Source organism: Cebidichthys violaceus, unplaced genomic scaffold (assembly GCF_023349555.1).
Source record: "Cebidichthys violaceus isolate CVI_PGR_0920_01 unplaced genomic scaffold, fCebVio1.0.p SCAF_11, whole genome shotgun sequence".
Lineage (NCBI taxonomy): Eukaryota > Metazoa > Chordata > Actinopteri > Perciformes > Stichaeidae > Cebidichthys > Cebidichthys violaceus.
The window spans coordinates 2,701,404-2,725,672 of record NW_027176274.1 but is presented as its reverse complement, the minus strand read 5'-3'; the positions used below and the strand labels follow the sequence as shown (position 1 = coordinate 2,725,672).

Sequence of the window (24,269 nt, the reverse complement as noted above, 5' to 3'; positions counted from 1 at the left end):
GCTTTGACGCACGTTTCAAAGTGTTTAAGGGGTCGATCAACTTCCAGTCGTGCCCCGTGTTTCCGTCGAGAGGTTGTGCATACATCACTGTGAGGTTGGGTTCATTAAAAGTACCGCGATGAGGAAAGGTAGAGAGAGAGAGAGAGTGAGAGAGAGAGAGAGAGACTAAGTCACCTGTCTTTTCAATAAACAACTAAGTACGCATTCACACAACAGCATGTAGCTTTTAGCGGCGTATTACCAGGAGAATAACACAATGACACCATCATTCTCAAACACGTTCTAATGCTCTGCCACACTTAATCTACTGTTATTCTCACCTACTTAACCATAATCAGTAGTTCATGTATATTTCAGCACCAGAATAATCAGACTAATCTAAAAGTCTGATTAAACTATGAATCCATTGAATAATTAAAACATTTTCATACGTTTCAATTACAAAAAAAAAAAAAAGAAGTGGGTTTCAAGGGGCTCCCCGGGAACAGGATTTACTCTGCTCCTCCTCCTGGTTTCCTGGGGCCCCAAAGGCCTTGTACACTATGTGAGGGGTAAACATTAAAATATTCATGTATCAATTAAATCTGTAGAAATTAATCTAATAAATATAATCGGACGAAGCTATTACAGGCTCTTAAACACCAGAAGTTATTAAAACCCTGCAGGGATTCGGTGGTAATGCCGATCGCATGAGGTTCTGACTACGCAAACGTGCTGGACTGGATCAGTAGAACAGGAAACTGGACTGGATCAGTAGAACAGGAAACTCCTGAAATGAAGTGTCATGACTCTAAGTAAGTTTATTTTAGTAAGAAGATTATTAAACTTAATTAGAAACATCATAAACAATTGAACAATGAACAATCATGTTGCTTTAGTTAGAGTGTGTCCCGTACTACAGCGGTACCGTTTAGCCTCTTACATGCACTTGTTGTATTTAGCATTGCATGGTTTTGATTACCATAGTTCATCTATTTTGAATCAACCTAATGATCCCTTTAATTCATGAGAAGCATGAGAAGGTATTGATGCCACCATCAAATGATTTGAGAAGCGACTACAAGTTCCAGTCCTCCTCTTTTTAAAGGATCAGTGCGCCCAAATCATGACCGTCATTGCTGCCGTTGCTGTTGACAGTGAGGTCCAACTGGATCAAAACATTGGCACATACAACCGAAACAATCCACGACAGGGTGAGGAAATGTGTTTTTCTGATTTGGGGCGATTTTACCTTTTATGAGTCGGTGGAGCAGCTACACATTTTGTACATTTGGATAATGAATTGTGTCTTTAAAAGCTTCTTTTTTTTTGCAATTACTGTAGCACTGATTGTTTAATTATAATAATTACAATAATAATCTAACTAAATTCTGAGATAATTTGCCTTGCTGTAACTCTGCCAAAGTGCCTCTGAGCAAAACACGTCAGTCCTGCTTCCAGCCTCTAGGTTTACTGCTCTTGACCGACCCTTGACATTTGGGAAAATGTTGTAAATATGAACATAGAGAACTGTCTCAGAGATGATTCCATATTGCCCCTTTGCATCAGTCCGACCCTATGTGTCACTATGTGTCAGGCTTCACATTTTTCCTCCTATGATGTTCCAAAAATATATTTTTAAAATGGAAAAGCACATAAAAGTGCCTTGCATGCCCAGGGACACAGTGTCTTGTCCGAAATCTGAGGCAGTGTAATTGCTCCGGCGGCCCCCCCTGAACCCCAGATCCGTCTTTACAGCTTGCATTAGCATACATAATACCGCTCTGTGGACTCCAAGAGTCCTGCCAATTGAAATGCAATCATTTTCACAGCAGAGCGCTGCCATCACTACTTTAATTGAGCGGGATAGTGCTCGCATGTGCTTGGCTTTGTATCATGAGACATGGGATAATTGCTTTTGCAATACAACACAGCAATATGTTGTTAATTCAATGATAGGACTTGATTGCTTTTGTCTGGTCGTATCCCCTGGGCTGGCTCATGTGTTTACGATGTTTGTCAAAAAAAACAGAGGGTGCACACGATAACTGCCGGGCACATCCCTTTAGACTGTCTGCACTGTATGTGTACCAGTTTCTACACTCACACACACACACATACACACACACACACACACACACACACACACACACACACACACACACACACACACACACACATATACAGTACACACACACACACAATAATTATTTCGAGCTGCATGCTAAAAACAGGGTCAATAAAATCTGCTACAATAAAGAGGAGGATTGCACTTGAAATGGAAGTCCCACTGTTCAGTGACAATCAACCCTAATTATATATTATCATTATCTGCGGATTGCTTTTGTCACATTACAAAGTGGTAAAACAGAGACACTGCTGCATTTTAGATTCAAAGAATGCCATGTCTGCTCTTTATAGCTCTACATGCTCTCTGTGCCTCTGTCCCTGAGTGCTGTTTTAGTTACAGTATGTGGCGGCACATCACATACAGTAGTGTGCAGAGCTTATATGCACACAAAACCAGGGCTGTATCACTAAACTATAATACTTTTATATTGATAACATGGCCTTTAACCTTATCCTTGACTGTAAATGTAACCTTTACCCTATAACCTCTGACCTCATGATTCAAACACACACAAAATGCACCGCAGATGATGTCACATTATCTCCTTTTTGGCACGAGTGGACAGCAAAGCTCTGAATAAGGGAACTTATATGACCGATTAACATAACAGAATAGTAATTTCCATATAAAGTGGACAAAGCAAACACCTCTCCTAATGAAGATCAGTGTTGAGTGGTTCTTGCCGGCTAATTTCTCTCAACGTCAGCGAGAGCCTGCAGGGACAAAGTGATTGAATTATGAGTGTGTGTATTAATGGCATGGCCAGCAATTAGCCTAAAAAGAGAAACGGCATTAATCTTTAAGCCTAGTTCAAATCTAGAGCAAACTTGGCACCGCTCTCCAAACATAATGGCTAAATGCTACGCTGTCGGCAAGAGAGCGACTGAGGGAGCAGCAAGGTTAATCTGTGGATAACCCAAACAAAGACTCACTTTAATATTCCTATTGTATCACTGTCGCTCCGCTGAATGTGTCTGTGTTACTGTAAAATGAGCCGGCAGTGACTCGGTGGTGTTAGCATTCCAATTTTATTACCGAAGATATGTTGAATTTTTTTAATATTTAAATGATTGTTGTTGTGATAACAGCAGTTTAAGGTTCCTATAATATTTGTATTGGTCTATGTTTTTACAAATGTGTTTACAGTTTATTTGTTGTACTTTATGGTACATTTACAACATAATTACGCACTACAGTACACACCACAGTTTTGCTGTGATATGTGTATAACTAAAATATTTAATAAATCAGGACAAGTTGTAGAAAACAAAAATATGTGCAGCAGTCTCGTAGGTGGAATATCAAATGAACACATATTACTTAATTAATACATATCATTGATCTGCTGACCCAGTGGACTGACTCAAGTTGTTGGCAGGTTTCAACACTGGGTTTGACCGGAGGAGCAATCAGCCAGCAAAACAGACTCAGAGAGAGCCTGATGCTGTTGTCTCTGGTGAGGCACTGACGCTCTCTGGCTTATTGGTGTAACTGCAATGTAGCTGGAAGAGAAAGGAACTCCATCTATCAGTAGCTTGCCTCAGGACATCAAAAAATGAAATGGGATGAAATTTGTTCATTTATAAAACTCAGACAAATGCATATTTTACACCAAATATAAACCTTGATTGCCTTTTTCATGTAAAAAAAGAAAAATGCAGCATAGCTCCTTGAGGTTAAACAGCTCACCTTTTCAACAAATACAGCAGATGTACAACTCAACTCAGAGAAACACAGCAGATATTAGTTCTAGATTACAATAAAGAAATGTAGTACCCATATACATGCTTAACTTTTGTTTTGTAGAGCACAAATATCACAGAAAAAAACCAAACTAAAATAAGCTACATTTTGAGAGAAGAGTCTTCGTGAAAGTATAAGGGGAGAATTTATTAAAATGTATTAAAAGTCTTTATTGGCATGACCATGAGAAAACATTCTATGAATATGGACATTGACTTAGTGTAGCTATATTCAGAATATTGTTGGAAAAAGGAAAACAAAAAACAAAAAAGTATGAAATGTATTTTAATATTTTGTATTTAGATAGCCTGCCACCAAGTGGCTACGATTAAAGCCTGTTTTCCTACTAATGTTTCGTCAACCGTCTAGTAATAAGTAGACATTTGCAGTAAATCTGAACCGTAATCAAATAGTCAGTTTAGTCCTTCCCCACTCGAGGGCGCTACCTGCGGGGAGGATAGAGCTTTAACGTCACATGACCATTCATCCGCTAAATTTGAATTGTGTTTTGTTTCCACCATAACCAACAAAGGTTAGCTCAAATGTTCGTGCTTAAGTATAGGATATCGGAACTTTGTCAAATAGCAAAGAAAACTATCTAATTTCATGAAAATTGTTTTATTTTGAAAGTTTAAACCGGATGTTTGTTTAATTTTGTGGGGTTTTTTTTTTTTTTTACACGAATGTTAGTTTTTAAGGCACGCGCGCACAGTCTCTCGACAGTGTAACCGTATCAACAGTAGCTATGAACCTGCAGTTTAAAGACCCCGACCTGTCTGAAACAGCTGAGAAGCTGAAGCAGAAGTATTTGGAGAGGAGGAAACAGGTTCGAGTTTAACGACAACTTTAAAGTATTGTCACACACACAACACACACACAAACACACACACACACACACACACAGTCGGCTTGTTTTGAGGCGTCGTGGTTACGGTGCTGTCCTATTGTAACAATGTAACTGTTACGCATTGGTTAGCTTGTCCACTGCTCTGTCAGCGGTCCAATATGGTCGCTGCTACTTCACGCTAAAACAATGTCGTTGTCCTGAATTTTTTTTTTTTAGTTGCCATCTCCAGAAGACGTCGACGTTGCCTCAGGAACCAGTGACGGTAAGAGCAACTTCACTCAGAGAACCACGAGTTTCTAACATTAAGCACACGTATTAATATTCACTATAGAGGGATGTGATGGGTGACTATTGGTTATAGCTTCACTCTCTTTGTTACTGCTGCCTATAGTCAAATACAGGTTTAGAATAGTGAACAGCAAACTTTTGTTTTAACTGAGTCTTAATCAAATTACACTAATGGGTGTAACCCCGAATCTAATTGATGATCCTTGACATGAAAAACATTACAGATTTTTACATTTTTACTTATTTTTACTTATTTCAGAGGCAGCGCAAAGGCTGATTTCGGCCGACAGATCCAACCGGCCGAGCAGAGAGCTGAAATGCTACGGCGAAGCTTTGCATGAGCTGTTCAGAGCAGTCACCAACCACCCTGACCAGTGAGTCTATAGTGAGAGTACTCCTTCCTACCAATACCGTTCCCATCGACCCAAACGTGTCCCCGTCCCTCTTCTCAGGTTCGGCAGTGATCCTGGTCTGCAGGACCTGAGTGGGGACTCTGCAGCCGCCCCGCTCCACGATTCTCAGGTGCTTTTAACAGAAACAGGTGCGTCAGAGCAGAGATACCAGCCAGCGGTGTTTGTGCTCCTCTGAGTAGAAGAACTGATTACCTTTTTATAGCAAACCCAAAAGTAGCAGATGCTGACAAGAAAACGAATCATAAAATAGGCCTCGGTGATAAGTCCTGAGTTTCTTGCGATTGATTCCTGTTATTCCTGACATTTCTGACTTTTCCTCACAACCTGCTGCTGCTGCAGCTGTGGCTGGATAACGAGCCGGCCGTGGGCTTTACCTCTGTTATACCCCCATCTGTCCAGATGTGACCTTGCCCTCCTGCCTGTATGGAAGCCCTGGGTCCCAGGAAACCGAGGCCGACGGGGGAATGCAGAGAGCTCGCCGACTTCCTGTCTCACGGCGTTCCTCTTCCCTAGTGCTAGCCAATGTGTACCAGGAGATGATGAGCATCTATGAACAACTAAAGGTGAAAGAGCAACACAGACAGTGACTGGGTGAACGTTTCCTTGTGTGTTTTAAGAGGGTACTTACAGGTGTGTGTGTGTGTGTGTGTGTGTGTGTGTGTGTGTGTGTGTGTGTGTGTGTGTGTGTGTGTACACAGGCGGAGCGAGACAGCCATCAGCAGTGGGAGAGGGAGCTGCAGGATCGAGAGAGGAGGCTGAAGCACCAGGAGGAGGCTGTTGGGAGGCTTGCCGGCCTGGAGGAGATGCTACTCATTCGCATACCGGCCGAAGAGGAGGTGAGACACACAACGATTCCATCTGGTCACGTTCAACACGAGGACTGTGTTGTCTATGATTCTTCACCTCACCTCATTCCCTTTCCTTCCACTTTCCTACCACTTGTCTCCTTTCAGGATGTAACTCTGCGGTCCTCAATCATAACTTCACTCCAAACTTATTACATATTTACATTTTATGCTTCGGATTATTGGTGTAAACGTAAATAATCAGACCAATTAAACAAAGTAAGCCAATTTATTTGGTGGACAGTGAGGACTTCTCATCACATAAGAGGGGATGCAGTGGAATGACTATTAAACAATTTAAATAGCAAACTCAACATAATGTACCTCTGAAGTGTTCAGGCGTCGAACTGTTTGATCTCTGTGTGTGTGTGTGTGTGTGTGTGTGTGTGTGTGTGTGTGTGTGTGTGTGTGTGTGTGTGTGTGTGTGTGTGTGTGTGTGTGTGTGTGTCACCAGAAACACCAGCACGAGGTGAGCCAGCTGCAGGGTGTTCTTCGCGAGAGGAGCAAGGAGAACAGGAGGCTCAGGTCCAGCTTCGACACCATCAAGGAGCTGAACGACAGCATGAAGAAGCAGGTGAGAAGTGACCGCAGCCACACCACCAGCGTCTGTTTGTCGGCATCTTCGAGGTTCGACAAAGTCCTGCAACGTCCCTCTAACGTTCTATGAACTGGAGGGCTGAAGCGTCGCCGTGTCTTTAATGAACAAACGACTCCTGAAGACTTTTATTTTGACCAACAAGGCTGCAGATTTTTAAAGATCTTTCATCTGATTAAAAGCTCAATTATTAACTTAAAGTGATTAAATACTCACTTAAGAGTGGAGGAGTCTCACACCGAACAGTTAGTACCTTGGACCACAGGAGGGCGCTATGACATCACCTTCTTGGATGTTGAATGATCAGTGAAGTAAAATCCCTGAGTTTGCATTGTTTTTTGGGGTATAAGTGTGTATCTGAGACTAAAAGTGTTTTTGTTGCTTTTTGAATGAAGCCCTTCGTGCTTCACTAAAGTGGGCCGAAGCGATTCGTCTGCGCTGAATGAAACATATCAGTGTTTGTCTATGCAGTGGTCTCACATAGCAGATTGACGGTCAGTGGTTTTTCACACCAACAGTTGAACGAGATCAATGAACAGAATAAAAAGCTGGAGAGCCGATCCAAGAGGGTGCAGGCTCGACTGGAGAACTTGCAGGTGAGCTGGTCAGCGCTTCACGTTGACGATCAGTTCAGTTCCACCCTAAAAATAACTTTAAAAGCATTTCTTTATTGTAGCATGGGGATTTGTCACATCCATATTTTTTTTATTTGTAACATATTTTGTTATTAATTGTTTTTGTTTGTTTTTTTTTTTCTCCAGAGGAAATATGAGCACAGCGCAGCACAGAGCGGCTGTGTGAAGAGCACCGAGTGTAGTAAAGCATCCACACAGGAGAAACCTGCTGCGTCTGGAAAACACAACAACAAGGTAGTCCACCAGCTCCTGTGAGACACACTACACACACAACACAGTACACCACAAACCACACTCCTCCTGCCAGCTGACGCGATCAATTATTAAACTATCGTTTAGTTGCCACTGTTGTCGATGAAGAGGAATGTCAGCGGATGAAGTCTGAGCTCAGTAGCATTTTGAAGATGATGTTTTCCTTTCCCTAGCAAGAGAACGTTGAGTGAGCCGAACCTTCATTCCATCACTTTTTTTTCCACAGTTTAATTAACACCTTCAGGCTCACACTTCTCCGGATACGCCCGAGTGTCCCGTGGCTGAACTTCAAATAGATCTAACCTTTTGGTCAGGTTTCTTTAAATCTCGACTCATTGGGCTCATAACCCTTTTATATTTTCACCCTGTTTCCTTCAGCGCGGCTCCAGTCCCTCCCAACTGAAGCTCCTGGCCCTTCTGCTGGACTGGGTGCTCGATGGACAGACGTTCTCATCGGTGGCGGCAAACGAAGGGAAAGACGTCGGCCAGCGTCTGCCTCCAGAGTTCCTTCTGAACGAGAGATGCCTCAAGGTTGACGCGTTCGCTCAGAATTTTGCACTTCAACGCACACACACACACACACACATTGCCGTCCTGTCGCTAGATCAAGACGTATACGTCTTTATCATCTCATAAAGACGTAACTCGTCTTTTGGTTCTTTAGGTGCTGCCGTTGTTAGCGGACCAGCTTCATCGCACTCCTCTGTCGGAACCTGACCTCCTCCTCAACCTTCTCCGCCTCATCCACCGGGCTTTAAGACACATGGACGGCAGCACACAGGTAGAGATGAGAGACCATCGCTTCTGTGGGTAAACTGGGCTGAAAGTCAGTGACAGGAGGTGTCAAAAACATACACTATCACCAAAAAGAGATTAAAAAAAAAAAAACAAGACCGTGACCTAAGAGTGACTTTGGATATCCACCTTCTTCTGTAATAGATCATCTGGGTTGTCAAAAAGCAACACCACAGGGGGCTGAGATTACACTTTCTACACCAAACGCTTATTAAATCCTTATTTATTGGCGTTTGGTCTCGCAGGAGATGAGTGTTATTCTACGGGAAGCTGCCCGGTCACTTTCACAAAACCGTTGCAAGTGAAACCGAACACGACACACACACACACACACGCACACACACACACACACACACACACACACACACACACACACACACACACACACACACACACACACACACACACACACACGGTTTCCCCTCGAGACGTAGCTACACATCAGAGCGGTACGCATCCACTTCAAGCAGGGGATATCCACGCTATCGCTACATCTCCCTTCACAGCACGGCGGGGCTTTTAATGTGCGGAGGTCCTGTCGAGTTCCATCTTGTGTTCAGAGGAGGACTGTCTCTGTGTGTGGAACACAGTCTAGACAGGCCGTCCCTTGTCTTTGTGTCTTTAAGGGTCATGAGCTCCTCCAGAGACACCCATGACAAATACTACTCTGGCGTTCGATGATATCATATCGTTCCTGTTTTTCTATATAACAAAAGGAACCGAGCTGCAGCGCGGTAACGCAGTGAATTCTGAACAACGTGTTGTGTTTTTTTTCCCGGTATCTGCGCAGCATGTAGCGCTCTCTGCCACGCTGCGGCGGATAGGAGAGGCAGTATCAAAGCCGGGGGTCCAGTCAACGGGGCCTCAGTCTGGAGATCCAGACCTGCCCAGGCCCCACGGGGGGGGTGCTGCTGGGCCCCTTTCCCGCAGTCCCTGTCCTCACACACGCATCCTGTCCGCCCTCATCATCCTCCGCACCGTCACGCGAGGTAACAACACTGAAAACACACGTACACACTGTATCTAAAGCATTATATATGGAAAAATGCTAAGATTAGAACAATAAGTCAGATAAGCCTGTGATTATTTGCATTATATTTGATAGTGTTGGGTCTATACAGTGTCAGGAAAATAAAATAATTACCCATGACGAATCCTAAATTCATCGTTTTGTCCAAAAGCTCCAAAGATGCTCATTTTACAACAATATGAAACTGAGAAAAGCAATGAATCTCTTCTGAAAGACATAAAACCAGTTATTAAACAGTTCTACATTCTTTAATGGTTCCTGTGATTGGTTTATAGATATTTTATATGCAGTTGTAGGAGTATAAATTTAAAAGTCCAAAAATGGGAAAAGAGACATTTTTGGAAATGTTCTTGTTTTGTCTCTGAGCCATTTTGGCTCCACAAAGGAAAACGATTATAATGGAAGGAAGAGTTATTCTGGATAATGACAAAACATTTGAAATAAAGTGAAAAAAGTGCTTTGTATGTTCAGTGTTGTATTCAGATTGCACTTAACACATATTTAGTATCAGTAATTTCATTAATCAAAAAAACAGACTGAAAAAGCTCACTGTAGCTGTTTACCATCCATGATATAATGATATCTAATTTAAGTTGCTGGTCAGAATCATAATCGGACGTATGAAATGTGATAAATACTGTGATAAGTTGCAGGTTTTTACATGTTTAATCAGATCATCTTCTCAGGGCGCACACAGTCACTAACGCTGAGGCACAAGAGACGACAACGTCCCTCAGTAAATCACTGAAGTCTCAACGACTGTTGAATGGATAGCTGACAGTTTGAACATACATGCATGGTCACCAGAGGATTGTCCCTATTGACGTCAGTGATCCTCTGATGTTTCTGTAAGCGCCAACAAGAGGTTAATGTTAGTTTAACCTTCTTGACTCCTATTGGAGGGATTGCTATGAACTTTTGTAAATGTACTCGAGGTCCCCAGAGGATGCACCCTAAAGACTTCTTGAGTTTTTGTCTTCCGCCACAAGCAAATTGACATTTTTGGTTCCAAGTGAAACATCTGAAGGATTTTCTATGAAACCGGGGCAGACGTTCGTGCTCCCCAGAGGATGACTTAACCTTTTGTGATCCCCTGACTTTTCACCAATCAATCATCTGTCATCATGTCAAAATGTCCTCATTTCTTTGGCCCTCTCATGTCTATCTCACGGTTTAGTTTTCTTTACAAAGAGCATTAGTCCCACGCAGCCGCTAGCCTGGCTTTAGGCTCTTAGTCGAAAAAAGGGGCAAGGAGTTTTTAAGCTGCATTGAAATGTTGCTCCCTGCCCTCCCGCGCTAAGAATCTCAGTGTTCTCTGTGGGTGCACCGTACATATCCTGACATGTTTTCATGAATCTCTCCTCTGAACTGACCTTCCATCTGCTCGTAATGCTCCAGGGCTCCATCAGAATGTTTCTACAGAGACTCTTTGCTGTCAATCTGCTGACCAGGTTCTCCTTCTCCCCTTCTCTGGATTGATGTGAAAGCAGATTGGGTATAATGGGGAGATATTTTTCGCTGGGATCTTACACATAATAGATACCATTCTGAGACACAGCTAACCAAACTCAGTCCAGAGTTAAAAAAAAGAAAAGAGAAAGCTTTTATCCCATGTCAGGTTGCATCAATCCAGCTCTTTTGGTCATTCTAAAAGTATTCTTCTTAGAACTTCTCCAAACTACTTTGAGGTGATCCCACATTATGTAAATGTGCAGGAAAAACGGGTTCTGGGACTTGAAATGTGAGTGCAGATCTGTCTCTAGAATTGTTTGTAATATAACGTTATATAATTCAGCGTGTGTTCCTATCCTAGCACTTCATGACTTGGCTGATTCACGGACAACGGAAATGATTTAAAGCTGAATTTAGAATCTCTTTATGTATATATAATATATATGCGTGTCTCTCTCTGTCCCCGTCTGCAGCGGATGTGCTGGCCCAGGCTCTGGACCGTCTCCGTACCGACCTGATGTCCGAGGAGAGCCGGGGCGTCTTCGTCCGCTGTGGAGGAGTGCTCTCGCTGCTGTCCATGCTTCGGGCCGGCCGCGGAGGTCTGCGCACGCCTGTGGACGTCCTTGCGCAGCTGTCTGAACGGTCCCGTGAGTAGGAACGTGTCAGATGATCGTTACCGTAGAAACCCATCCCAAAAGAGAAAAAAAAAAAAAAGAAAAGATAAAACCAAAACAAAGCATGATCAGCTGTGGCTGTTCAAAGGAAACAAAACAACCGCTGTTGTATATTTCTGTCCTCACCACCACGCCCTGTGCGGTGCCTTTCCCTTAGTCAATTAGTGTGTTTGAAGACTGTCATCCTGTTTCAGTACTAGTTGAAATACTAGTATTTACCATGGTAACTTTTGGTAAGCCGGCGATTGGTAAACTGTGGAAAGCTGGCTGTCACAAATCATAGACGAGTGATGGAAAAATGGAATATCGTAACACTTTACTGCACTGAGGGAGTCCAAAAGACTTAGAGCTGGGAGGAACTCCCCTTTAGCAACGAGTTATCATCTCGAGACATCGAACAGCCTTTCCAGTCTTGTCCACAACATGAAGTTAATTAATCACTATGCACAGTATATCTAAATTTCCATTTAAATTGTACAATTCCCTTTAGCCTGTGGTCAACGTGGCCTCGAGGGCCGCTGTGATCGCTCTCCATGCCCAGATTTATGGGCCGTCTTTTTTACGACCGCTTGATTGATACCAGCTCCTCCTGCAGGATCCCTCCACATCATCCCGACATCAAAACCACATGTGAACGGTGACGGTTTGTCTGAGCTCACATCGATCATAAGCGCTGGTCATGCCAGAGATTTAGAACCCCGTCATGAGACCTTGATCCTCCACCACCACCACCACCACCTCCTGGCTCTTTTATGGACGGACAAAAGACTCGCTAGGGGTGGAGAGCACACACAGCTGGGCAGAGCCGTGTGCTGGAGGTGACTGGGGCCAGAGCTCTGTGTGTGTGTGTGTGTGTGTGTCTGTGTGTGTGTGTGTGTGTGTGTGTGTGTGTGTGTGTGTGTGTGTGTGTGTGTGTGTGTGTGTGTGTGTGTACACACACATACAGTTGTGTGTTTCAAGGGGACTGTAAGTCTAGCAATTATTGTGTTTTACAAGCAGTAATGAGGAGAGACGGAAGGTTTTCACCTGAAGGTTGCCAATAAAACCAAACAAAACAAAAAGGTCATATTGTGTACACACACACACACACACACACACACACACACACACACACACACACACACACACACACACATATAAGTTCAATTACACAGCACATCTAGCACGTTCATGGACCACAAAATGCAGTTGGCCACCTCTGCACACACATACACAGTCAGCAACGGTGTTTTACTGGCTTCTACTGAAACAGTGGGTACGTTTACCACCAAACTGCTTCATGCAGTGTATTATGAACCCACTTGGTGTGTACATGTGTTCTTTCCATGCCCGCTACAGTACAGTAGTGTTTGTATGTTTTCACAGAAACCATACAAACTACTTAAGACGAGGACTTTTTTCCCCCCTTTTTTGTGTCTTTGCTATTTGAAGTGTCCCGCTGCTCTTACATATCGTCCATCAAACCCGTGAGGAATGTGTCCATCTGTATCCGTGTAGCCACATGTGTGTAGAATGTAGCAACACATTAGAACAGGAGAAGATCCATCAGAGGACTGGGCAGTGTGGGCAGAAGTGCTGCAAACATTCTTCAGAGCCCTGGTCTTAATAACACACAATATCTGTCCATCAGGGCTGGGAGAGTAAACAGCAGGTGGTCCAAAAAAGTTATGAATTAGTTTGAGTGTTTGTATGGTGTAAAACACAAATTGATCAAATTTTATTTTTAGTCAATTGATAGAAAATGAGTCTTCGATTTTGATAAGCGATGAATCGTTCGGTGATTTAAAACAATGCCAGACATTTTCATGTTTCAACTTTCTAACTTGTCAATCTGCTTCTCTCTGTGAGTATCTTCCATATCACCTTGTGATGGACAGTTTAATGTCTGAATGATTTATCAGTCGTTCAGCTACGGGTACATAGTGTTGCAGACAACCATATTGTCCAGCAGACAGCAGACATTAGTTTAGAAAGAGTTTGAAAGATGCCAAATGAGCAAGAACACGTGTAGTCATGAGGTCATGTCAGGCCTGTTCGTCCCCGTCCGATCCTCTGCTGTGATTGGATGCCAGCTTTGTACCAGCTCAGATTGTAATCCCTCCCCCTTTTTGTGAGGAGAGTTTCTTTTAAAAGGAGCAGGAATGTGACTTTAGCAGAAACAAATGTACGTTTACAAAAATCGAATAATTTTACGAAATCATGAGGTCCACATTTGCTGTTATTGGAAAAAAAAGTGCAGCTCCCATCTGTGCAGATTGATGCCTTTGTTTCATCTCTGTGTGTGTGTGTGTGTGTGTGTGTGTGTGTGTGTGTGTGTGTTGTAGGCTACTTGAACCCCTTCCTGGAGGCGTGTAGCTGTACAGAGTTTTTCCAAACGGCCTCCCAGCTTCTTAAAAACCCTCGCCTGGAGTTCCCAACGCTGGAGAAGCTCTCCATCCTTCTGCAGAAGCTCTCCAACATCAGGTAGACGCTCTCGTCTCCATACTGATTACATCACACGCTGAACAAACTTGACTCTGATCATGGCGAGTAAATAACAGCGAGAAATGCAACAATACGCACTTTTATTTTACGTGTCTGCACAAACCTGGGTCCAGATATGAACCTCAGTTATTCAAACTATTTATATTCCTCTCACCAAGGATAGGCAAAGGCATTTAGACCATTACAGTGGTTCACAACCTTGTCGGCTTGTGACTTGAAAAAAAGTCAAAAACAAAAGAAAATCAACTGTTCACAAGACAGAAGCAACGATTAGATGAATCTTGTGACCCCTTAGGAGCTTCTCGAGGGTTTTTAGTTTGATTATAGACACAATTTTGGGTTGCAAATCATTTGCACGGTCTAAATCAAGTTATTTCTCGATGGTGGCGGTCATGTATGAAGTTGAGTATGAAGTCTTAGTGTGTGTGCAGAAGTCCAGGGTCCAGAGACGGCTATACGACGCATCGACACGAACGTTTGTACAGACATTCATGGTTCCCAGACGATGAATCGATTGCTGACTTTTCTTCTAGCGCCTCCACATCTGGACAAAGTGTAGTGGAGTGCTTTTCCCTAAACTCAACAGGTCACACACGTCAAGTGTTTTTTTAAAACATTCAAATTGAATTTGTCAGGTCCAACTCTTAAAGCTCATTCTTGGCCTGATAACTAGTTGTAGCAGACAGCTGTAGCACTCTGTACTAGTACTACTACTAGTACCAGTACTAGTACTGGTACTAGTGCGGGAGCGTGGCTGACTCATGGGACGTCTGAGGACTGACGGCTTGTGTTTTTCTTTCGATTTCCGTGCAGGAAGAACCGTCGTCTGTTTGAACGGTCCTCCCTCCACCTCCAAATACAAGAAGTTCACCACAGCGCCAACCAGACGCACACGTTCCTCTGCCTCAACCTCAGGTCCATCCTTCACAACCTCAAATAACACACACACACACACACACTCATTTAACAGTCCCGACAGCAGGATAAAGGTGACTTACCTTGTGTTTCAGTACGTCAGCACGTTGTTTGCTCTGTGCTCAAACTGTTGTAAACAAAGTTTCCCTCTCGCTCTACCTCAAAGAACACATTCAGGCCGTTTCTTTATTTCTATAATAATATGTTGTTCTTCTTTTGTCTGTCACAAGTACTTTCTTCACTGTTGTGTGCTCTGCTGCACTTTGTGACCCGTCTTTCTGTGATGGAAACGACTGCCTCGCTTGCCAGCGGCCTTAATGGGTGTCTGATGTGCTCAAGAGGAAGAGAGGCTGCGACTGTGAAGCTTTTCTGACGACCGTAAACAAAAAGAACGGAAGGACGTTAAGATCGGACTGCATGTGAAATGCTAAAATATGTTTTGTATAAAGTGGTGTTGCTTGTTTGTTCCAGAGCATGGGTGGGTTGATGGGGGTAATGGTCTCAGCATGGGGACAAACCGGTGGTGCTGACGCTCTGGAGCAGCTACAGCTGATATTTAAAACGCTCTCTGAAGTGCTTTGGCTGCTCTGAGTTTAAAAAAAAAAAAAAGGGGGGGTGTGTCCTATTTTTTAAAGCCACTAAATCTGAATTCATAAATTAGCTGCTTGTTAGTTATTGCGTAAAAACGGGGCTCAGGTCGGGGTTAGGAGATTGTGTACTCGTCTCACATATTAATTGTATAATATAGAATACAGTATACTTGCACTCCTTCCCTGGGAGGCCCATCAATTATATTGATTAGTCCTGATTATGTTTGGGTTTTTTTTATTAATCAATGAATTGCTGGGTTTAAATAACAGTTGCATTAAATCAAATCCATCCAATCAACTTTAATCAACTTTAAACCTCCGTGTTTGAAATGAAACGCCCAAATAAATGAGACCTGCTTCACATAGTTTAAAGTAATTCCCTTGAGTGATTGCAGACGCTTGGAAACTGTCCGTATCTGCATATAGCATTACAGTTAAAGTAGTTCCATTGTTGGGGAAGGATACACATGTAAAAATGAGTCAAACTACAATGGGATATATACCAGATTTGGAAATTAGACGAGTTTCCAGCATCCCTCAACCGCTACAGTATCTTCACCATATTTACTCTTTTTAAAGTATTTCTTTTCTTGCGGTTTGGAATCCTCTGGTTCGTCCATCCCATGTTCAACCGTGATTACGGTCTGAGCCCATTAATGAAATGGAATGTCAGTAAGTACTTTGGTTTCTAACCACTTCTGTTATTACGAGGCAGGCACCAGAGCACACACACACACACACACACACACACACACACACACACACACACACACACACACACACACAGGAACAATGCTAAAACAGAACTGTTTGTATACAAAAAATGTCTGGAAAACAGTTTATTTTTTAGTGCCCTTTTAAAAATGATTGCCCTGTTGTCAGTAAGTAGTATAATTGAATCCCCGCTGATGGTAACAGTGAATTGGCTGGGCCTGCTTTCAGAGAGCAGAGGGGGAGATCCACCTCCATCCTACGCATAGTTGAGTCTGTAGCCCACCTTTAAATTCTTTTTCCTGCTTTATATTATTTACTACCTCTCCGACTGTCGACAGCCGTAAGCAGAGGAGATTATATTCTAGATAAAAGGGGAGGTTTTTTCCTTTTGCTTTCCCATTGCGGCTGCTGTGGATTGCGTCGCATCTGGATGATATAAAAACGGAAACATCGTGATCAACAGCAGAAGACCTTCTGAAACTCGGCGGCCACGTAAACAGTCATTCTTCACCGAGCCACCCAGGCTATGTCTCTCCATGAACCCTCACGGATCCCCCCCCCCCCCCCCCCCCAACATCTCCGTTTGTTTTATGTCACTTCGAGACGGATGCAGTGCGCTTAATTAAAGGAATCTGTCGAGATCGTAACGCACCAGAGCGACGCTTTCTTCAGCATCCGTCTCTTCGGCCTCGCAGCACATCGGCTCTCTGGATTTGAGTCAAGATTGATCAAGAAAAAAAAAAAAAAAATGGAGCTCGCCATGAAGCCACTCGTCACTTTCATTCTCCGTCGACTCATCTTTTGCTTTAATTGGCGACGCTGCAATTATGAACACATGAGGGCTGGATCAGAGTTTCAGAAATGTAAATATTCTCAGAGAAGCAATTAAGCAATCTTGTTGTGAGCACTTGAGACAGGATTTGTAAGGCTGTGTTCAATGAACTCTTAATTGTGTCCTGACTTTCCACAATAAATCTTCATTTGTTCCTCTTTGACGACTCAGCGCCTCACTATTTACAGTCAACTTTTGAGCAATTTTAAATTGACTTTTTACTGACCGTAACCGTTTCAGTTGCGTAACGCTAACACGCCGTCTCCACCGTTGATCTGCCATAACCAGGGTCTTTCCCTCACCTTCGCCATACTGCAGCTTCCATGCGAATACATTGCAGAAAGTGAGAATTTAAAAAAATGTTGGCATTGAACATAATTTGTGGTTTAGCATAATCCATAAATGTTCTTTTCTACCCTAAAAGTTTGAATAAACATCTTGTGGAATTAACATATTTTTTTTTGAGTCTTGAGGCTTCATGAGGGCAACAAAAGTATGATTGGACCACACCGAGCTCTGTTGATTGACAGCGGAAATGGAAATGACTTGAAGTGATTTCTTTGACTTTTCACTTCTGGAATTGGACTGTAATTGAAATGCATTCATGCTGAAGGAATCTACAAAACTTCTTCCAGCTGCTTTCCAAGCTGAAGGTCCACTCCTCACGGTCGGGGTTGTTTGGGTGGAGTATCACTTTTAACGGGGAATCACAGCGTCCACGCTTTCCCTCCAGGAACTGTCGACGGCTGATTTATTTGCTTTCATGACTTCGGCTGAGTCTGGTCGGCGCGGCGGTGTCTGCTCCGTGTTCCCCGAACACGCTTAACGCTGCCAGTCTACCCTGCACAGCATCACCCGCACGGCTTTAAAACGCCCCATCTTGATTTATGTTTGGGTTTTCTCACTGGACCAAAAATTCCAGAAAATTACCCCTAAAGAGTGGCCCTGCTCTGGTCTGGCTGGTAAAGCTCATTAAAATGTTATTTGGTCGGTGGGAGGAAGCTGGCAGGGGGAAACATTAGCGGTTCCACTTCAGCGCGACCATAAAGTCAAGTCAATCAGCGATTTTTGACGTGGCAGACCACCGAATGTATATTATTTCCTCCAGCCGCGATATGTATAAATATGCTGCTTGAGTAATGCAATAAGCACATGGCGGTTCTGGTAATATACCTGACTGTAAGTTAGCTAGAGTATGAAGGAGTCGTGAGTGGAAGCAGCTGTCTGGGGTTATTTATGGTGGACGGGCTGGGATGGATCACACTGGCTTGTTTTATTCTGCTTTTACTATCATTAAAAATGGAACAAGAGTCTCCCGTGTGAAAATGCACTTTAGTATTACTGTTACTTAACGGTATTTTAGAGAAACTAAAGTCTCTGCTCTTTGTTGAGGAGAGTTAGATTAGAGGATTGATGTCACTCTGTGCCTTAAATGTGGCACTAGATCCAGCAAGAGCTGAGCTTATAGCACCTCTAACAATAGTAGTAATTAGTACAAAGTCAGCATTAATTAATGGTTTCATGGGTGGCTAATCAGTGTAACTATTTCATTGTATTCCGTTAATCCATCTGTCCGTCTGTCCATCTCCTCGTTCCAGTCTTTATCGATTGCTGTCTCCAGCGTTGTGCTTGATGCACAGTGGCGTCGATCTCATCTCATTTTCGGCAAGAAAGAATATGCATATTTCTGGAAATGTCAAACTTTTCCTGTCGGGGTTCAAACACACGTTCTCCTCAAATACTCACCCGCAGAAGCTGTACACATGTGCTGCTGCAGGCTCAGCTTTGGAGGTTCAGCGTTGATAGAAAGTCAAGCATGGATCATTCTCTTTGTTGCTGACCATCAGTATTTTTCAAATGCATGCACTGCCTCTGTGCCGGTTTCCCTTAGTTATCAGATACTCCTGATATTTCCTGAAACAGTAGCACGGTGGTGCTGCAGCTATGGCTGTGGAAATCAATTTAATGACTAAGAGTGCAAACACAGTTCATCCAGACGACACGTTCCGATCCAAACACCTGGCTGAGGTCTGGACAGTACTTGCCCTCCTGCTGTTTGATGTGTTCGCGGTTGACTGACGGGGATGAGTGTCAGCATGCAGTCGCTGTGTTTAGGGTGAACGTGTTACTGACTGGCAGAGGTTTAATTAGTCGCATTGGTTGGCACTCCTTGCCCTGAAGTGTCTCTCCATGGCGTCGTCCTCATTTAAAGTCAATGCCGAGCTTGTAAGACGCATAAACAGACGCTGAAGACACGCACTTCTGCACACCTGTACCTAGAGTGTGTGTGTGTGTGTGTGTGTGTGTGTGTGTGTGTGTGTGTGTTTTATCAGGCTCTTCGATTTGGATCATTTCTGGGTAATTTTGAAACATGATGAGAGAAAGACCTCAATGCTGCCCTGATGCCCCACAGCAGCATCGCTGGCTTTTCCACCGCCAGACAGACCTTCTCTGAACCAGACAGAGCACACACACACACACACACACACACACACACACACACACACACACACACACACACACACACACACACACACACTTAATCTTTTAGCTAAGGCATCGGGAATGTTGGCACGAATACACACCCGCGTAGTGAAAGCCCGATGAGAGAGCGGTGTTCAGAGGTGACAGCTGCCACTGGAGAGGCTCATGTCTTGTTGGTGGAAATAAAATATTTATAAAAAAAAACACTTGAGTGGTGCAGCACAGGGATTTACATAAGTGTTGTCAAAAAACAAAATTCCTCCACGTTGATGCTATGAAATAGAAGAGTGGGAGAGAACGAGTGCTTAACAAAGTTACAGTCTTGCTAATCTTTGTCCTGCAGACTTTTTCCAGTGACGTCATCGCTCATTTGTTGAACCGCAGTTAATACGCCTCTTTTAATGTTCTGTAATTAACTGGATGAGTGTCGAATGAACCGGGAAATGTTGGGATTAGCAATTTTCCATTTGGTGTCTCTAAGCCACGAACGGACCCCGACGGCCTGTGTTGTAATCGTTGACAGTGTGGGATGGACGTATGGGATACTATACTGAACTGTGTATCGGTTCCATTAGCCTCTGACATGATGTGTACGGCTCATTACATTCATGTGTTTGATCAGTGGTATACTTCTGGTTGAATGAGAAGGCCAAAAATATTTGTCTCTTTTCTCTGTTTGCTATATATAAACGCATGAAGTCAAATCGATGTGCCGTTGTAGGTTTCATGATTTAACCCTGAGTTTAAGAGCATGTTTTCATTTATTGGCATAATTAAGATTGACGTTTTGAGTCTTGCTGGCTGATGCTGCTTGATTGATGGCGAAGTCGGTCCAACGCTTCAGTCCAAACTTGAATATCTCAAACACGTTTTCGACGGATTGCCATGAAACTCAAACCTTTCATGTATCGCCATGACACCAGCGCGATACATATCAAATAACTGCATCAGTGCAAGTCTATGAAAATGTACTTTTCCTGATGGTTCAATTCAGAATCACTTGTCTCAAACTTTAATCGGATATCAGCCCAAATAAATAAAAAAAGTATCCTCAGTCATAGTCAGTTACTACATAATAAAACTCAAATACCAAGCCATTTTGCCATACATCTTTATTAATGTATACATTATGTACAATAATAAGTTATATATACAGTTATACTTTGGTTCTGTGATGAGTTTGTGAGTGTGTTTCTATGTGTTCTATACTGTCTGTGCTACTGAGGTAAGTAATCCATGTTTGGCTTCTGCGTATCATCAGCGTAATATAGAATTAGGCCCGTCTGACACAAGGGTTTGGGTCCATACAACTTCAATTCAATGCACTTATTCAATTATTTACAAAAGATCACAACAATAACTAATTGTGAATTGAATTGGATTTGATGAAGTCAACTCTGCTCTAAGAAAACAAAGCAGAATTTAAACACACGCTTGATGAACATGCACACTGATTCATTTAGAGTACTGGAGTCCAGCCCCAGAGTTTTACAAGGTAAAATATGAATATATTTGAAAAAGAACTTGGCAGCGGGCGAAGTGTTTGATTTGGTTTCAGAGCGGTTGTGGGACGTTACGCTGACAACATCAGACTTCAGATAGAGATCGGTCCTATTTCTGAGAAAAGGGGATCAAAGTGTGTCTCGGCGATGCTTTTGTTAGAGTCGGACTCCGGAGCTCACTGCTGGGTTTTGAAGTCAAACCGCTAGAGACGGCGAGGCGATGACCTATAGCGTCTCAGAGGCGGACAACCCGCACAACTGCATATTGTTCTCATTCGCCACATTGGTCCCATAGGGGAGAGAGGGGAGCTTAAATCCTGTCTGAGCACGGCCGAGCCGACCACAAGAGGCTGAGTAAGGTCAGACGTCATGGGACGACCGGAGCGCTGCTTCCACCTCGACGGGCCGCATTCTTGCACCGTTTGCTGTGCAGCAACCCCCGGGGGGGGCGGGGGGCAGTTAGTCATGCCTCTGCCATGGCATCTCTTTTTTCTTTTCTTTTTTTTTTTAATGCAGGGCTTTTACAGCGTTTCCACTGGGCTTCCAGTGGTTAAGTGGCCCTAAATGCTTAATTGGGTGCTGGAAATCACAGGCACTTTGCACCCCGCTCTGTAAACCACAACACCTCAGACTATTAGGGGCCCGGGGAGCCACACACGCCAAATAATTAGACCTGGCGGCAACACTAGACCGCAGCATTGGGGTAAAAGGGTAATAGGGGGGGGATTATGAGGGGGGGGGGGGGGTTACAGAGTGGGTCAATGGAAGAGGTTGGTGTCAGAGCATGCTGGTTTCTGTGTGTTAAAGCATGTGGATTTAGGCAGAACGCGAGCAGCAGAGTAATTCTGTATCCGTGCGTTGATTCGGATTAACGTTCAGCATTTAATTGGCACTTCAGCAGTGGAGCGCTATCAGCACCCCCAGTTGCATCTTTTTTTTACATGATTCTTTTTAACTGCACACAAACATTTTTGTATAAAAACTTTTTTTGGGGGGGAAAAAAAGGCCGCAAAAGTTGTGATTGTGTTGCGTCCAGCGCAAACTTAATCTAGCTATTTTTCGTGCAAAATTCTTTAGCCGTTGAAACAGACAAAAATGGAACTATTTCTGATTATTTGAGTCTTTCAGAGGAGAAAATATCTGAATTAGAGAATAATCATAATCATTGGGCTGCTTTTTGTCTCTCTTCCAACTCTCGCACTTTGGAAAGACGGAACATTAAGACCATGCAAAGTCACTCGGGATCGCTCGCTTCGTGACAGAGAAAACCCGTAATGGGAAAGAAAGGCTTGTGCACTGGGAGGTCCGCTGACACTCTTCATGTGATGGGGCGTAAGGTGTATACTGTGTAATGTGCTGTCCTCCCTGTCAGAGCAGTGTCTGTCCCTTACATACATGTATACTGTAAGGCATCCGAGTCTCCGCTCCGTCTAGACGCTGGCGCAGCGCTGGGACGGAGATTGGCACGGGGACGGACAGACCAACTGGCTGTGAAAGCTGCTGTTGCCCTGCCGTCCGGCGGCCGCCGCCATCTCGCCGCTTCCCAAAACGTCCGAGCAGAGCGACTCCACGGCGTCGAGCCTCTCGATCTGCACCAAGCGGGTCAGGAGGTCGGGGATGCTGTAACCCGCCGTGCTCACTCTCTCGAAGAGCTGCAGGCCGTCGCTCATGCCGCCGATCTCGTCGCGCTTCAGCCCGAAGCTCTCGGCCAGATGCCTCCACGTCTTCACCACGGCCGCCTCGCTGCTGTAGGAGGAGCTCAGCATGCGGCTGGCCTTCTCCAGACAGTCGAACGGAAGCTCTGTGGGGCTCAGGCCTGGAGAGGGACAGGAGACGCACATCAATATTTAGACACAAAGGCATTTTTTTTTAGCCATGCTAGTGGTTTGGCTGTATGGATTGATCGTCTCTCCACTTTGGTCCAGAATGAAGCATTGAACGGATTACATTACGGTCATTTAGCAGACGCTTTTATCCAAAGCGACTTACAATTCACTATCTATCTACACACCGTAGACGCAGCTACGGGAGACATTTTTGGGGTTAAGTGTCTTGCTCAAGGACACATTGACACGAGACACAATCGAACCGCCGACCCTCTGATTGAAAGGCGGCCCTGCTCTCCACTTAGCCACGGTCACCCGTGCACAAACATTCAAAGTCTCCAGAGGATATCTCAATGACTCAGCCTCACTTTGTGTGTCGTGCTAATTATGAAGTTTAACACGCTGAACTGAGATGGTGAATTTGATTTAACCGTTGATAAATATGCCTGCAGAGAGAGGCAATGGCTGCTTTTGGGAGCAGTTTCACTTCCAAAAGCGACTTTCTTGAAAATGCCGATATCATTTCTCGCTTCACTCCGCATCATCTTCAGCAGTTCATCTGAAGCGAAATACTCCCAACAGTGTTGACAGGAATCCGTTCTTGATTACAAAGCTTTGTGACGCTTAGGGAGACTTACCCTCTGTCACATTGCAGGCTCTGCCATACAGATCCAGGATCTTTTTCCGTCGGCTCTGAAGCATCTGTGTGGTTATATAAAAAAAAAAAAAAAAAAAACATTATGACGTGATTTCCAGATGAAACTCAACTGAGGATCTGTTCACAATCATATCTTTTACTCGTGCGACATCTTTAAAAGCGTCATCTTCTTACCCCCGGGGTTTTATTGTTGTTGTTGTTGTTGATTGCGTTCACGCTGCTGACGTGGTTGACGTTGCCGACGTGGTTGACGTTGCCGACGTGGTTGGGACCCTGGATGTTATTGGCCGGCCCGGCTGACACGGCGGGCGCCCCGTTGCAGGATCTGTCCCGCTCCAAGAGGCCCAGGGAGAGCAGGCAGAGGTCGGGCTTGTCGCCCAGGTTGACGAGGCACAGGTTGGGGTTGTTGGTGTCGGCAGATCCCTGCTTGTCAGACGCCGCCTCCTCGTCGCTGTCGATGCTGCGGCTCAACAGCTGCTCGTTCTCTGATGACGCGTCATTTTCACTGCACACACACACACAAAAAAACAAACACACACACACAGATATTTCAATATATTTACATGTGCACACACTCATTTGTAT

At 44.0% G+C, this 24,269-nt stretch overlaps 2 protein-coding genes across 3 annotated transcripts in view; one reads left to right on the top strand and one right to left on the bottom strand.

The window, feature by feature from the left end:
• The first annotated feature begins 4,529 nt into the window (after positions 1-4,529).
• On the top strand, positions 4,530-17,374 carry LOC137892384 (coiled-coil domain-containing protein 138-like). The gene is made up of 15 exons (XM_068737456.1): positions 4,530-4,679; positions 4,917-4,962; positions 5,248-5,362; positions 5,441-5,529; positions 5,801-5,964; positions 6,100-6,237; positions 6,701-6,820; positions 7,360-7,437; positions 7,603-7,710; positions 8,107-8,259; positions 8,393-8,509; positions 9,314-9,512; positions 11,479-11,652; positions 14,004-14,142; positions 14,977-17,374. Exons 1-15 carry the CDS (start codon positions 4,599-4,601, stop codon positions 15,101-15,103), a joined length of 1,848 nt encoding a protein of 615 aa, XP_068593557.1. The 5' UTR covers positions 4,530-4,598; the 3' UTR covers positions 15,104-17,374.
• A 4,555-nt stretch (positions 17,375-21,929) lies between these two features.
• The window catches only part of edar (ectodysplasin A receptor), a 31,726-nt gene continuing 29,386 nt past the window's right edge, over positions 21,930-24,269 (bottom strand). For both annotated transcript variants that reach the window (XM_068734391.1, XM_068734399.1), the window contains 3 exons: positions 23,859-24,189; positions 23,665-23,728; positions 21,930-23,016 (listed from right to left, as the gene is read on the bottom strand). In XM_068734391.1, coding sequence (XP_068590492.1) covers positions 22,631-23,016; positions 23,665-23,728; positions 23,859-24,189 — 781 coding nt within the window. In that variant the 3' untranslated portion in view covers positions 21,930-22,630. The remainder of the gene's footprint in view (positions 23,017-23,664; positions 23,729-23,858; positions 24,190-24,269) is intronic.